The following is a 14,357-nucleotide window of genomic DNA, read 5'->3' on the forward strand; positions in this document are numbered from 1 at the left end:
CTCCTTGCTAGACTATTTGGAATCTTATGGTGCGCATGCTCTCGGCCATCACGGTCGATTTTTTACTCTCAAAATCTCGGGTCGAACTCTCTCCACAACAGCGCGCGTACCTGCTCGAACAACGCCGGCGGGTTCGATCTCGTGAGCGGATCACCGCGGGTGACTCGCACTTGCTTACTCGTTACGTGCGACGCATCTATTTCTCTCTCTCCTTCTTGTCGCTCCTAATTGGCTCCCAATGATGATGCTCGACATAAGTATTGGCCCTGAAATAAAGCGGTGCGAGCATCGGTATTGGTTCTTGATTTCCACCACGCTCGCCAGGGCCACAGCGAAGGAGCGAGCTGTGACAGAGAGAGAGAGAGCGAGCCTAACAGAGCCGGCCATTTCGGCCAGAGCCCTGTCACAGCCTCTCTCTCCCTCCAAGCAATCTCTCCCTGACGATCAACTGATGATCATCTTGCTCCTCTCCGTGAGTGCTCAAAGCGAACGTTCGCATATGGAAATGAAATAACAAGAAGGAACGAAAAGATGTCCCATCTTGCTAGCACACGTCGAAGCCACGCGTACTTTGGTCCACATTCAACCCTTACATGCACACGAACACGCAAATAATCAAAAGAATAAAATAAAACAAAAAGTCTAGCAAACAACACTCTGCTCACAACCGTCATACTACACCTGATCCATGGAGGGTAACCAACACCGTTACTAACAATCACATCACATACGCATTAAAGAAAGAGAAGAAACCCAACAAATAATATAATATACACTAATAAATAACATAACTCGACGTTTCATTTGTGACGGGCGAATCGATCGTTGGATTCGATCGCCCTGTTCGCCTCTCTCTCTCTCTTCCGCGTGCCTTCCCCTGAGCCGCTACCACATCGGTCTTGGTTGAGTAAAACCGAGTATCGACGCACGATGTGGCTTTGTTACAGGTCTGATTCCTGATCGGTGGAGATGCCTGGCGTTAGAGGGATAGGCGTGAGCGGGGAGCAGAGGAGGAGAGAGAGAAATAGTGTCGCCGGCATGAGCCGCACATGTGTGCGTAGCCGGCGGCGCTCGGCCGTTTTGAGTACCTATAGGGAGGGGCGCGTAAGAAAGCGCGGAAGGCGCGAGATCGCGGGCAGTAGAGTTTTGACCGGCAATTAATTGCCAGCTAGTCAAGCTTCGTGACCATAACGAGTGTTTGTGCGGTTGAGTACCATATAGCGACCATCAGCAAGAAGGAAGACCGGCTGCATCGAGAATCCTGCCTTTCGAGAACTACATCGCTTACTCAGAGGACGTGGACTTCCGCAGCAGCGCTCCTTCTCAAGGTCAGGTACCCTTTTTGGTTTATCGGTGCGCGCCTCGATTTCTCTCTCTCCGAGCATCATAGGCCGGACGCGGACGAGTGGTTAGATGCGTGAATTCGCATCGCCCTCGCGGAATTCGCGGGACAAATTGTAAGGTGACGTTCTGTTTCCTGTGCGTTAATTCGCACGGAACGAACTTAGCCCGGACGCTGCCGACGCACACGTCAAAAGCCGAATGTATAGTATTGTTGCAATAAAGAGTAAAATATTCGAATTGATGAGTTTATTCTGTTCGAACCTGTCTCTCTTGTAATTGATTAAATTGCGATTATCTATATTACCGGACGACATAGCCCTCGTTAAATTTTCGCGACGAAGCGAATGCGCCTTCCGAGTCTTTCCCCTTAAATAATTTGTGACGCAACGTTGTTCGGGCTTAAATTATTAACGTACGTGTTACATGGCATCCCTTGTGGGGAAATCGCGGAAATCGGGATTGAGATGATCGCGAGAAAGAGAGACAGGACGCGAAATTCTAAGATAGAAAAGTAATTCGCGTAGACAAAAGAATTTGAAAAGGTCGGTTGACGCCGAGAGGGGAGGTGATCGAACGATCGGCCGAGCTGCGTTGAGTCGCGGCTCGAGCGGTGTTTGTTTACATTCCTCATCTCGGGTTCACAGAGAGCGCCGATCGACAGAGATACGAGGCCGAAATTGTAGCATAGTTGTGTTGCCGTCGCTGTACTCAGGCACGGGCGAGTGAGTCATCGACCTAACGTGTCGAAGGCCACTATTCATCATACCCATGGTATACGGCCAGTAAAAGGACGGATAGACGAGTCCATTTAAGAAGCGGGTGTTGTTAGCGTAGTAAGATACTTAAACGATATGGCCATTGGGTACTAATCTGTTTTGATCAGCGGATTATAAAGGTGCGCCCTTGCCTGGGAGCCGCGACGAGTGAGAGAGTAGTTAGTAATTGTGTTTTAATTTTGAGTTTTATATTGAAATTAAGGACGCAGAGCAGTGCGTATAATTCGCACTGCCTGAAAGCTTATTTTATATTATTGATTGAGTAATGGACGAACGAAAGAAAGCGAATGCGTAGAAGTCGCATCCGCCGTTGATGAGAATTGGCCGGACAATAATTTAGGGCAAGTTAGTGTTGGTCGTTAGTGTTTTTTTTTAGTTTGTTTAATTTCGTTTTATAATTGGACGGTTGCGCGACGCGGTCGGCGGTTGTGCCCACACCGCGAGCGTGATAGTAGATCGAGCGTTCGGGCGGTGTGAGAAGCAGGGGGCTTATCAGGATGCCGCCAAGCGGGACGGCAGGCACGATTATGCACGAAATATTAAAGGATAGGTCGGTGCGGGCTCTTAAGCGGCGAATCAATGAAACGCCGCCCGCGGAGTTGCTGAGTCTCCTTAAGAGCTATGGCCTTAGCGTGACGGGTAGCTTCGGGGAACTTCAGGAGCGCATGCTGCGCTACATGATCTCGCGTGAACGGCCGGAGCTTAATCCGCCCCTGAGTCCGGGTGACTTTGAGTCGGGCGTTATGCCGGGCCCGCCAGAGGCTATTCTGCGGGAGGAATCGCGTGAGGTCAACATGGACCTGCAGCCTGATAGAGGCGAGGTGAGCCGCGGACGCCTGGAGGGCCAGATCGAGCCTGCGTTAATTCGCAGGCAGGAAAGCTTGGCATCCTCGGACGAGCGGCCGCCGCCGGTAGCAGCGCAGAGAAACGGGCAAGAGCATGGGAGCGAAGACGGGCAGGATAACGCCCGAGTTGCATCACATGCTGGGGCGACGGCGCTCGCCGATGCGAGGAGAGAGTTGGCGTCTCACGGAGAGGTGGCGTTCCAGAGTGCCGCGGGAGGGCCGAACGTTTTCGGACAGGCGTGGAACATCGTCGTAAACCTGCCTGGCTTGGTTATGCGGAGGGAAGTACGTGCAGCATTATCGGAAAGCGCGAATAATTTATATTGCGTAGAAGAGGCCGCGTTGGAGATGCAGGCGGGTAGGCGGGATGCGCCGCGCGCCGAGGACATGACGACGACTCGGACGCCACGTAGACGGGTGCGAGAGGAGCGACGATCTCGCTCTGCGTCGCGCCGGCGGAGGGAAAGTAGCTTGCGAGAGCCGATTTCTGAAGACGAATTTTTCTCCGAAGTAGAGAGCGACGCCACCGAGGAGAGAGTATTGGGGTCGTTCGACCGGAGAACGAGCACCCCGGCACTGCCGCGCGAGGTTGGAGAAGCCATGAAGAATTGGGAAGATTTAGTTAGGAAACTGTTGAAGGGCGGCGCGCGAGAGAATTACGCTGTGAAAACCGAGGGAACGTCGCCGCGGGCCAGGCCACGGTTTGCCGACCCAGGGGAATTTAGGAAGAAGTATAGGCCAAAGTGCCCATCGGCGAGCGAATGGGAAGATAGTTGGAGCGAGTCCCCGAGTTCGGATGAGGACAGGCCAGACGAGGCGGGGTTGGTCAGTCGCAGACCGAGGCGCCGGAGTACTTGCAGGCGCTCAGGTCTGCGTCAGCCCCGACGTTATAAGCCGGTGGACGCGGTGCAGGCCTTTCGCTGTTGGTCGCTGAAGTTTTCGGGTGACGGGGGAGCGGACGTAGACGGTTTTGTAAGTGATATTAGGAAATGCCAGGATTTTTATAGGTTGAGAAATGAGGAAGTACTCCGGGTGGTAGGCATAATATTAACGGGGAAGGCGGCGCTCTGGTACCGTAACAATGAAAATACTTGGTGAACCCTCGGGGAGTTTCTTACCGATTTAAAGGAGGAATTCGGAAGGCATTATAAGCGGGAGGATTTATATCAGGAGTTACGGTTAAGGACGCAGGCAGAGGGAGAGACGCTGGGTGACTACCTAACCGCCTTCCAATGTATCGTTCGCCGTTTTGATAGGCCTCCTTCGGAGAGAAGGCAGGTGGCGATTTGCAAAGAAGGTTTGCATCCCACCTTCGCGAGGTATTTGTACGGGAAGTCGTTTGCTACGCTCAAGGAACTGAAGAGGGTAGGCTGCGAATTTGAGCGTCAGCGGACGAGGGAGAAGAGGTGGCGGCCACCTCCGGCGGCCGACAGCATGCTGGTTCAGGACGCGGCGTATCGGAGCTCGGCGGGACCAGCGAGAAAGGTAGCAAGGACCGCTGTGTTAGAGGCGGAAAAGGGCGCCGAGGTGACACCGGAGGACGGATCGGGTGCGCGACGTTCTAAGAGGCGGTCAAAAGGAAAGAGTGGCGACGCGTCCAAGAGCGAGGTACTCACGGCTGCCGCGCAGCCCGGCGGGGGCGGGGGGCCGACCTCGGGTTCCGGAGCCGGCGGGGGAATCAGTGCGAATAATTCCGCAACCTCGGCCGTTCCGGCGGATCCAGGTGCGGCGCGGACACAGACCCCGGTTCCGCCAAGTTTAGTTCCCCAACAGAGGGGCGCGCAGCGGGGCGGTGATGGCGCTGGCGTGAGTTCGCGCGCGTTCGGAGGTAATTGTTTTACGTGTGGAGGCAAGGGACATAGGAGCTCGCAGTGTCCGAATCGCGTTAATCGCGAGGGAGGTAGGCCGCCCCCCACCTGTTATCGGCGTAGGCAGGTTGCTAATGCGTGTCCGGGGGCCGTGGTTAGTTGCCAGGTTTGCGGAACCGCGGGGGCGGTCTTCCAGAACTGCCCCACGTGTGCGGCTGGTCTGGCGCAACAGGGAAACTCGCAGGCGGGGGCCGAAACTCGCTCGTCGACCCCTGCTTGAGTCTGCTCGGGCGAGCGTGGTTGTCGCTTGAGTTGCACCGGAACAGGGTGGCTCGCGCAACGAGAACCGGTAACGGGAAAATCAATGGGAGTGAGAAGGTCGGGCCCGGGGAGGCTGCGTTGTTGTTCGCGGCCGAGGCGCCTGACCAGAATAAGAATGGCGCGATTGAGGGAACGGCGCGCGGAGCTGGAGGCGCATATCCGGAAATGGCTAAGAGTAGGTTAGAGGAATTTTGGGATAGTCTGTCGCGCCGTTATGAGCGGTTGAACGTGTCGGATCTCGAGGATGTCCAGTTCGGAAAAGCGATAGGAAGCGAAAGAAAGGAAGATTGCACTGTCGGGGAAGGGAAGTTCGGAGTAGTGAAAGAGCGATCCGATCGAGCGCAGGATGAGCGCGTGGCTGAAGAGTCACCACGACGCTCCCCGCTGCTCTCAGATGCGCCAAAAATGAGTGAGCGATCCGATCGAGCGCGGGATGAGCGCGTGGCTGAAGAATCACCACGACGCTCCCCGCTGCTCTCGGATGCGCCAAAAACGAGTGAGCGATCCGATCGAGCGCAGGTTGAGCCCGTGGCTGAGGAGTCACCACGACGCTCCCCGCTGCTCTCGGATGCGCCAAAAACGAGTGAGCGATCCGATCGAGCGCGGGTTGAGCGCGTGGCCGACGAGTCGCCGCGACGCTCCCTGGGGCCCTCGGGTGCGCCTCAGGTAGGAGAGGGAGGTCCGATGGAGCGCGAGGGGGGCGCGGAGAAATGGAACCACCGCGAGCCTCGCCAAGGCTCTCGGACACCGGTGAGCGGTACAGTGGAGTGATGCGACAGGGATCGGTGGGCGAGGATCCGGCGAGCCGTGCGAGGGTGGCGGAGACGCCTTCCGTGGTAGCGGAGGGAAGAGCCGAGCCCGGCTCGGATGATCGGTTGGCGAGCCCGCGTGAGGATGATGACGTGGCCCAGGTGGCCGTAGTAGAGAATAGATTTTTTCTAGCTATCAAGATAAATGGGAAAAATTATCTCGCGTTGTTGGATTCAGGTGCGCAGGTTACGGTGGTGGGCCCAGGATTGGCAAATAGGTTTAGGTCACGGTTAAGGCCGCCAACGATATTTGTCAGAGGAGTGTCGGGTGAGGAACCGGACCCGTTGGGCGATCTGAAATTGTACCTCGAGATAGGGGGAAAGAGCGGGACGCTGATCGCGTGTGCCGTGGCGCAGTGCCCGCACGACCTAATCTTAGGCGCGGATTTTTGGAACGCGTGGATGCAGGATATCAGCATCGAGAGACGGGAATGGCGACCGAGGGGCTCGCGAGAATGGATTCCTTTCGCGAATAATGAGGACGGGACGGCGCACGTATTCGCTGAGTGTGCGGGACTCGTGAGTTACGTGAGCGCGCAACGTGAGCGGGTGTTGGCGTTGGTGCACCGCATCGTACCGGAACCCGGAATTGCTCCGGCTGTGACGAATTTGATTAAACACGTAATAGATGTGGGGGATGCGAGACCGATCAAAACGCCTATACGCCGGATGTCGCCGCCGATCTTAAAGTTTACCCAGGAGGAGACGACAAGAATGTGGCATGCAGGGGTAATCCGGCCGTCAGATAGTCAGTGGAGTAGCGCACCGGTCGTGGTGGAAAAGGCAGACGGGACGTATCGATTTTGTCTGGACTTCCGTCCGGTGAATAAAGTGACAAAGATCGATGCGTACCCGATGCCCAGTCTCGACTCGATTCTGGATCAATGCTAGACCGATCGGAAGCGAGCGAGGGGAATCGGTAAGACCAACGAGCGGTAGATAGAAGAGGATAGACAAGCGACGCTAGTTGACCGACCAATCGTTATCAGCTTAGGGGTGGTCGAAATAATGAGGGAAAACCGACGCTATCTTCGCGACCAGTAGGCAAATTAGGCGCGAAGGACCGACCAATAAATAAATTGCGCGGGTAAAAAACATTAATATAGACGGCGCTGAGACCTGGCTTAGCAACAAGCTAGCCAATCGGCAACAACGAAGGGGAAGTAAGCTAGGAGAAGCGGCGCGTCGCCGAAAAACGGCGCGCCAGTGACCGTTAAGCCTCGACGGAAATCAGTCCGCCGAGCCTCGCCGTTGCGCGGCACCTAGTGAAAGAAGTAGGCATAAAGAGACAGTGAAAGTGAAAATAGTAGAAGAAGCTAGTGATAGAAGTAGGCATAAAAAGAGATAGTGATAGAGGTAGGCATAAAGAGATAGTGAAAGTGGAAATAGTAGAAGAAACTAGTGATAGAAGTAGGCATAAAGGAAATAGTGAAAACAACAGAGGAACGATAACAGAAAAATAATAGGATAACGATAACGAAAAAATAACAGAAATAACGATAACGAATAGCAATAAAATAATAGGATAACGATAACGAAAATATAACAGAAATAACGATAACGAATAGCAATAAAATAATAGGATAACGATAACGAAAATACAACAGAAATAACGATAACGAATAGCAATAAAATAATAGAACAACGATAACGGAGTAACGATAACCACAAGAGTAAGTACCCTTCCCTTACTATCGATTTTCTGTGCATGACCGATAATCGCGAGTTTGCCGCGCATTGTCAACCGCCGCGTTTCGGGAGTGCCGTACGACCTTCGCGCGTCCGACAGTAGTATTCGACCGCTTATTGCTAACAACCGAAAATCCTTTGTCGAACCGATGTACGAGCATTGTCCGCAATTTGAAGTCGTCGCATGATTACCGAACGCTCGCGTTTTCGGGAGTGCCGCATGACCTTCGCGCGCATTACGCCTTGACCGAAAACGTTTGCCGTTATCCCCAAGTTTCTTATTACGTCGTTTCTTTGTCCCGCACCTGAAATAGTCGCATGACCGCCGAATGTTCGCGCGCGGAATCCCGCATGACCTTCGCGCACCCGTTGCCGTTGCTGTATATGTTTTCACCACCGGCCTTTCGGGAATAGTTTCGAGTCGCCGTGTTGCTATCATCTGTGGAGCGAGTTTCCTTAGTGCGCGTCTTTGAATTCCTTCTGAGTCGATCTAAACATCGCACCAGTCGCGTTAGACCTTCATTCGACCGGTAGGATTCGGATACATTCGCTTTTATATTATTCGCGATCATCGCTACAAGTATCGTCAACACCGTGAACAGTAGTCAACCTTCGCGTGACCGACCGAATTCCTGAGCGCAATTGCTTGAACGAGCTGGAATTTTCGCCGAATAGATAAACCGACGTTACGTATTCGAATCATAGCCGAAGTTCGAAACATTCAACCGAGTTATTGTTCGTCTAAGCCGACTTTGCGCCGTAGTACGCCACTCGCGTCCCCGATAACCTAAATCAGGCTGACCATAGCAACGGGTAGACCGCTGGGCTGACCTGGGAAATTCTTCCGTTTAATAAACTTGAGTTACCCTTAAGCCTGCCTTATTATTGACTATACCCACTTGATCGCCCCATCCCCCGTAGCATTCGCGATCGGTTCGAGATTGGTAAGCGCGTACGCGACTGCCCTGATCACCGCCTAGCCGATAGCCACTGTCGCAGCCACTACGCCACCAGTCCAAGGAAGGAGCTATTCCCCCTGAACCACTAGCCGTCAACCGGGGCGCCCCTGAGACGCCCCCCCTCGATGTACCCGCTTCTGGGTTAAGAGCCGCCATGCCCCGAATTTTCTAGCTAGCCGAACGAGCCGCAGCCGTGGGTGGCCCTGGAAACCACCCGTTGCCCCCCCCCCCCCTTCTTTCCCCTTCGCTCGATACGTTTAGACTCGACCGAATCGTCGCCTAGGACTTCGCGCCCCCGCTTCATTCCTTACAGGTGATAGCCGGCCACGCGCGCAAGAACACCGACGGCTACGAGGAGGGAGGCAACGGGGAACCACCCGACCTCACAGCGACCAGCAGGACCACCGAGCCGAGAACCAGCCAACGTTGCAGCGCTACCACGCTCTCCTAACGCGAGAGCACGGTAGCTGGCGCCCAACTTAATAAAATAAAGCTGCACACGTTGTCTCGGCTGACTGCGCGCCGCTGGCGACAGTGCGAGACCGGAGAAATACCGTCTGTTATTTTTCCCCTCCCTCTCCCCCGTCGCAAAATTTAAAATTATTATTAATTTAAACTAAATTAACGATGTTGGAATCAATTCATAAAATTTCATATGAAACATCAATTTACAATTCTTTCCAATGTTGTTCATATTTATCCGCAGCTAAACTTTACTATAAAGATATTCAATACATTTATATGTTCAATAAATAAATGTAATTGGAGTACGTTGAGAGTACTTTATCATATTTTTTTAAGGTTAGGCCATTGAGAGAGTGTGGTCATTAAAATTTCAATTTCTACAAATTATTATACTTATTTCTATGAATACTTGACTACATTCAGTCAATTAGATCACGAATAAAATTACTTTACTCAGCATCACCTTTTCATACAGGAAAATAAAAATATGTAAAATTAAATTCAGTTTGCGTGCTCTTATTTTTTTTTCTTCATTTCTTATTGTTCTATTAACTAACATATTTAACATAAATTACTTTTTACAAAGGTAGATTTTTCAATTTTATTACAAAACACAAATCACTGTTGTATTACTGGTGTATTACTGATAAAACACATTTTCAAATTGCTGACTTATCATATCGAAAACTATAATAAATATAATTTTTTACTAGGTTTTTCTCAATGGGATAAATTATTATCAAACTTTGATCCTACTTTTTGCATAAAGATTGCGACATTACAACCTTTATTTTAATATTACAAATTCAAAAACTAGATTAATGCTTAGTACGAGTAATATGCAACGAGTAATTACTTAGTATGAGTACGTATTTAGAACAATTTCAACCTATATCATTTGTAGGAAATGATTTATTCGCTGTTAGTTTCATAAAATAAGTGTAAAAATAATAATACTTTTTTTACATTAATTTTCTTCAAAATGATCAGCATCATAAAAGATGACAAATATTATTAAATTGATTTTTTATTACTATAATCTCAACTTGAAATCACATCTACACGCTGATTTGTCGCCGTATATCACGTGACTATATCTCAGACCAATCAGATCACAAATAAAATGTTTCAATATGGCATCCATCACTTTTTTATAAGGGGTTAAAAATAATATTTAACATTAGGAATTTAGATACGACTTAGCGGTGCTGCTAAAAAGCGTATCGTATCAATACATACATTAGCAAAAAAATCTAGGGTTCAACTTTGTTCAGTACTTTCGGTTTTATACCATTTAACTGGAGCAGACTATACTACTACCAGAAAATATATCTTTTTGATTATGTTATTCTTAGCACTCTCCATTTTTTTAAGCAAAAATTTTTTTTTTTTTCAATCCAATTTTAGAGCCAACCCGTTATGAAAAAAAAATAATAATCAAACAATCATCTCAGGTTACACACGTGTGTTTCGTTGGTAAATATCCAACCTCATCAGATCTTTATTAAAAAACAAAACGAGAAAATGGTTACAATAACAGATATAAACCAAAAACAAATAAAAATCACGCTAACAAAACATTTACCTCAATTCGCAAGTCACAATCAAATTAAATATCACAATAAAGTCAAAAATACACTGTCAAACTCATCCTATAACTTAACGTTCGTTCAAATACTCAAAATTCAAATCGGACAACGACTATGAAATAATGCAAATCAAAACAGTGTCTGTTACCTTTTATACCAAAACAAATCAGAGGTAGACACACAATCAAATGTATCCCCTCTCCTATGCCATGAAAACGGTACATTAAGCATCATTGTACATCAAAACAAAATTTAAAAAAATATTATAAATAAATGTGAGATCAGTCAGCTAAAACATCAAATAAACCTTTATATTGTTTACTCAGTAAACTAGTGTCTTCTTGTCTATTTATAGTGTTATAAGACAAATTAATATATATCATTTCCGAAATTAATCTCTTACAATAATTAGACTCTCTATCTAAAATTATTGTGTTGTCCCAGTCAAACGAATGTGTAGGATAATTTTTCAAATGCACAGGAACAGGAAGAGATTTATCTAAAGGTGTCTTACTATGCTCCTCTATGCGTTTTTTTAAACTTCTCTTAGTTTGACCAATATATACAGACGGGCAACTATCACAACAAAATTTGTATACTACATTTGTCTCATTCCACTTATCTGTAACATCTTTACCCAGTTTTACTATATTGTCCAGCTTATGATTAATTAATGGTATACAATGAATATTAAATTTTCTTAAACTATGGTTACATAAGTTAAAAAATTTTTTATGAAAAGGCAACGTTAAAACCATCGATTTAATATTCGTATTTTTTCTATCATCCTGAGTAGTAATACTATTCCAAAATCTATGTTTACGAATGCGATCTAATATACATGTTTTAACAAATTTTTCCGGGTAATCATTATTTTTTAAAATGCTCTTAACAATTTTTATATTATCTTCATGAAAGGTTGCATCAGATAGTAATAAAGATCTATCAATCAGATTATATACAATGTTTCTTTTTTGCTGAGTTGTATGGTTAGAATAAAAATTCAAAAATCTGCCTGAACAAGTCGGTTTTTGGTACTAATTAGTAACAATTTTACTGTTCTTGATTATTAACGAAATGTCTAAAAAAGTTATACTATTATTACATTGGATTTCATGTGTGAAATTTAAATGATTATTATAATTATTAAAAATGTCCAAAACCAATTGTAAATTATCCCTTTTTATACATAAAATAGTGTCATCTACATATCTAAAATAAAAAATATAAAAAACAATTATATTTTTCTCGCAAAACATTTAAACAATCTGTCTCCAAATCATCCATAACTAAATCAGCAAACAACGGCGATATTGGAGAACCCATCGGTGTACCAAAAATCTGTTTGTAAATTATTCCATCAAACTGGAAAAAAGTATTATCAAACAAAAACTTTACCGTATCAACTATTTCAGTAAAAGGTATCTCCGAAACAGAGTGAATCTTATTAAATCGCCTATCGAGACTCTCAATGACTAAATCACACGGAACGTTTGTAAATATATTGTATTATACATTGTATTATATATTGTATTTGTCAAAATCATTTGAACATGCGTCGTTATTACAATAATAAATTATATGTAACAAAGTTTTATCGAAAAATGCTTAGAGGTAAATGAAAAACAGTAGGATTTTATTACAGTGTTGTACGTTTTCTATGGCTATTGTATGAAGAAGAGTTAAAAAATGTATGATATCAACAAAAAATGTTAATGTAATAATAATTAATATTATAGAAATACAAAAAGAATGTTTCTAATGTGCTCAGTACACGAATGTCTCAAGCAGTCATATCACGGTAGCAATATACAGTGCGCATGCATACACTCTGACGTACTGTTTATTCGATATGTGAATAATAATAATAACTTTATTATAAAAAAAGAGTACATTTTTCATGATGATTAGAGGTAGAAAAATTGAAAAAAATAGCTCTTTTTACAATAAAATTGTTAATAACTAATTAATTAACAACTTTTAAGTCTGATAACCTGAAAATTCGTAATCAGCGACCCAAAAAACGTAAAATAACATCAAATTACCGAGAGGATTTCGAAATGAACATATATATGCTAGCCCCCCCTTCCCCAGGTGGTCGGACTAAATACATCACAATACAGATTTTTTATACTAGAAAATAATTTTCCGAGCTTTACCTGTAATTTTAAGAAAGATTGTAACTTTCATTGAATAAAGTTTTGTTTTAATTTAATAAAATTTTTTATATAGAAAATAATTTTTTTTTTAAATTACGACGCTATCTAAACATATTATAGGTGTATGCTAGAAAAATATCAATTTCGATTACTTGCCTACTTTTCTGAAGATACTTTTATGATTGTAATAAATTCTCAGAGAGAAGCAGTAATAAATATTTAAACTAATTGTTAATTAAAAACAAAATCCAAAAATATTAGTTATGCACCACCACTTCGTGGAATAACGCTATTGCTTATCAAACTGAAAATATTACTTTTTTTTAGTAATAACTCGATTTATACAATTTTATTTTTTATTCAAACATGTAAGAATATGAGAAAATAAAATTCTGTAATTTTTTCATATAACTCTATATATTATGTTTTGAAATTTTAGTGGTATTATGTTCAAATTTTTATATTTTTATAGACCATACTCTTTCCTACGAATATACAATTAATAATTTCAAACTTACGCTGATAGCTTGATATAATTCTTTGTCATTCCACTTTTGAATTGATGAATATTTCATTAATGGCTCTGTTTCTTGTTTCATTGGCATGTCTGATTCTTTTTAATACAATTTTTTACGTAAATTATTAGTGCATCATCTCAAAATAACACGTTAAAAATTATAAGACAAACGACTATCTGTTCAAGAAATCAATGATAACTTTATTATTTGTAATACAAGATCAAGCTATATTTGTTCATGATAAAATATCTGAACTTATAAATTTACCTATTCATTCTAAATCTTCTTGAAGTGAGTTTTCTTACGTAAGATGCTGAAAAAGTATTGGCACATAGTGATAAAAAATACATTAGAAGATATACAAAAAAATTAAACATTTAATTTTTTACAGCGTTTTAATGTGGAAATATGAATACTGTACAGGATTAAAATAACTTTGAAAATTGTAAAAAATTTTTGATTATTCTATAATTCACGTAGATTGATTCAGAAACTTATATAATAATTTCAAATAAATTTGTACATTAGTTTAATCTGATCAAAAATGATATGCACATTGGAATGGAAAAAATCAATCAAACTTTACTTAATTTATATTAATTTTGAATGTTTTTAGTCTTTTATGTGCTTGAAACACTTTATCGTAAAATCTTAAGTGAAATTACTTATTTATATTTTGCCAATGAAAAAAGAAAGTCTCAAGATCTTTGAATTGCAATCATATTCATGAGTTGTTAAAAAACTTTCAATAAATTTGCCCACTAAAACATTGAACAGATAAATTCAATCACTTTAGTTCGGAAAATTTGTCAATCACAAAATAAATTCAATTTATTCTAGTTGACCTCTTCTGACTTCTGACTTGTGTCCACATAATGTGGACAGATATTGAATTTTTTCATTACAAATAGTACTAGTGTCCACATTTATATAAGAAAACACATCAACTAAATGATATACTCCTTTATATTTTTACTTTTTAGCATAAAGGAATAAATATCCATGAAAAAAAATTTTTTTATTTGTACTTATCAGCTCTTCGCATGATTTGAGATCTTTGGAATTTTGAATCAAC

The 14,357-nt window shown here is 44.0% G+C and overlaps 1 protein-coding gene across 4 annotated transcripts in view; it reads right to left on the reverse strand.

The window, feature by feature from the left end:
• LOC131668403 (protein white) overlaps nucleotides 1–13,510 on the reverse strand; it is a 625,545-nt gene extending 612,035 nt beyond the window's left edge. For 3 of the 4 annotated variants that reach the window (XR_009302267.1, XM_058942531.1, XM_058942521.1), the window contains exon 1: nucleotides 13,283–13,510. Coding sequence is in view for 2 of the 4 variants with exons in the window: in XM_058942531.1 (XP_058798514.1) it covers nucleotides 13,283–13,369 (87 nt within the window). In the remaining 2 variants the exon portion in view is untranslated. The remainder of the gene's footprint in view (nucleotides 1–13,282) is intronic. The other variant, XM_058942544.1, reaches the window with a different exon arrangement.
• Between the last annotated feature and the right edge of the window lie 847 nt (nucleotides 13,511–14,357).

The sequence above is a fragment of the Phymastichus coffea genome, unplaced genomic scaffold (genome assembly GCF_024137745.1).
Source record: "Phymastichus coffea isolate CEN01 unplaced genomic scaffold, Cenicafe_Pcof_1.1 PCOF00006, whole genome shotgun sequence".
Taxonomy (NCBI): Eukaryota; Metazoa; Arthropoda; class Insecta; order Hymenoptera; family Eulophidae; genus Phymastichus; species Phymastichus coffea.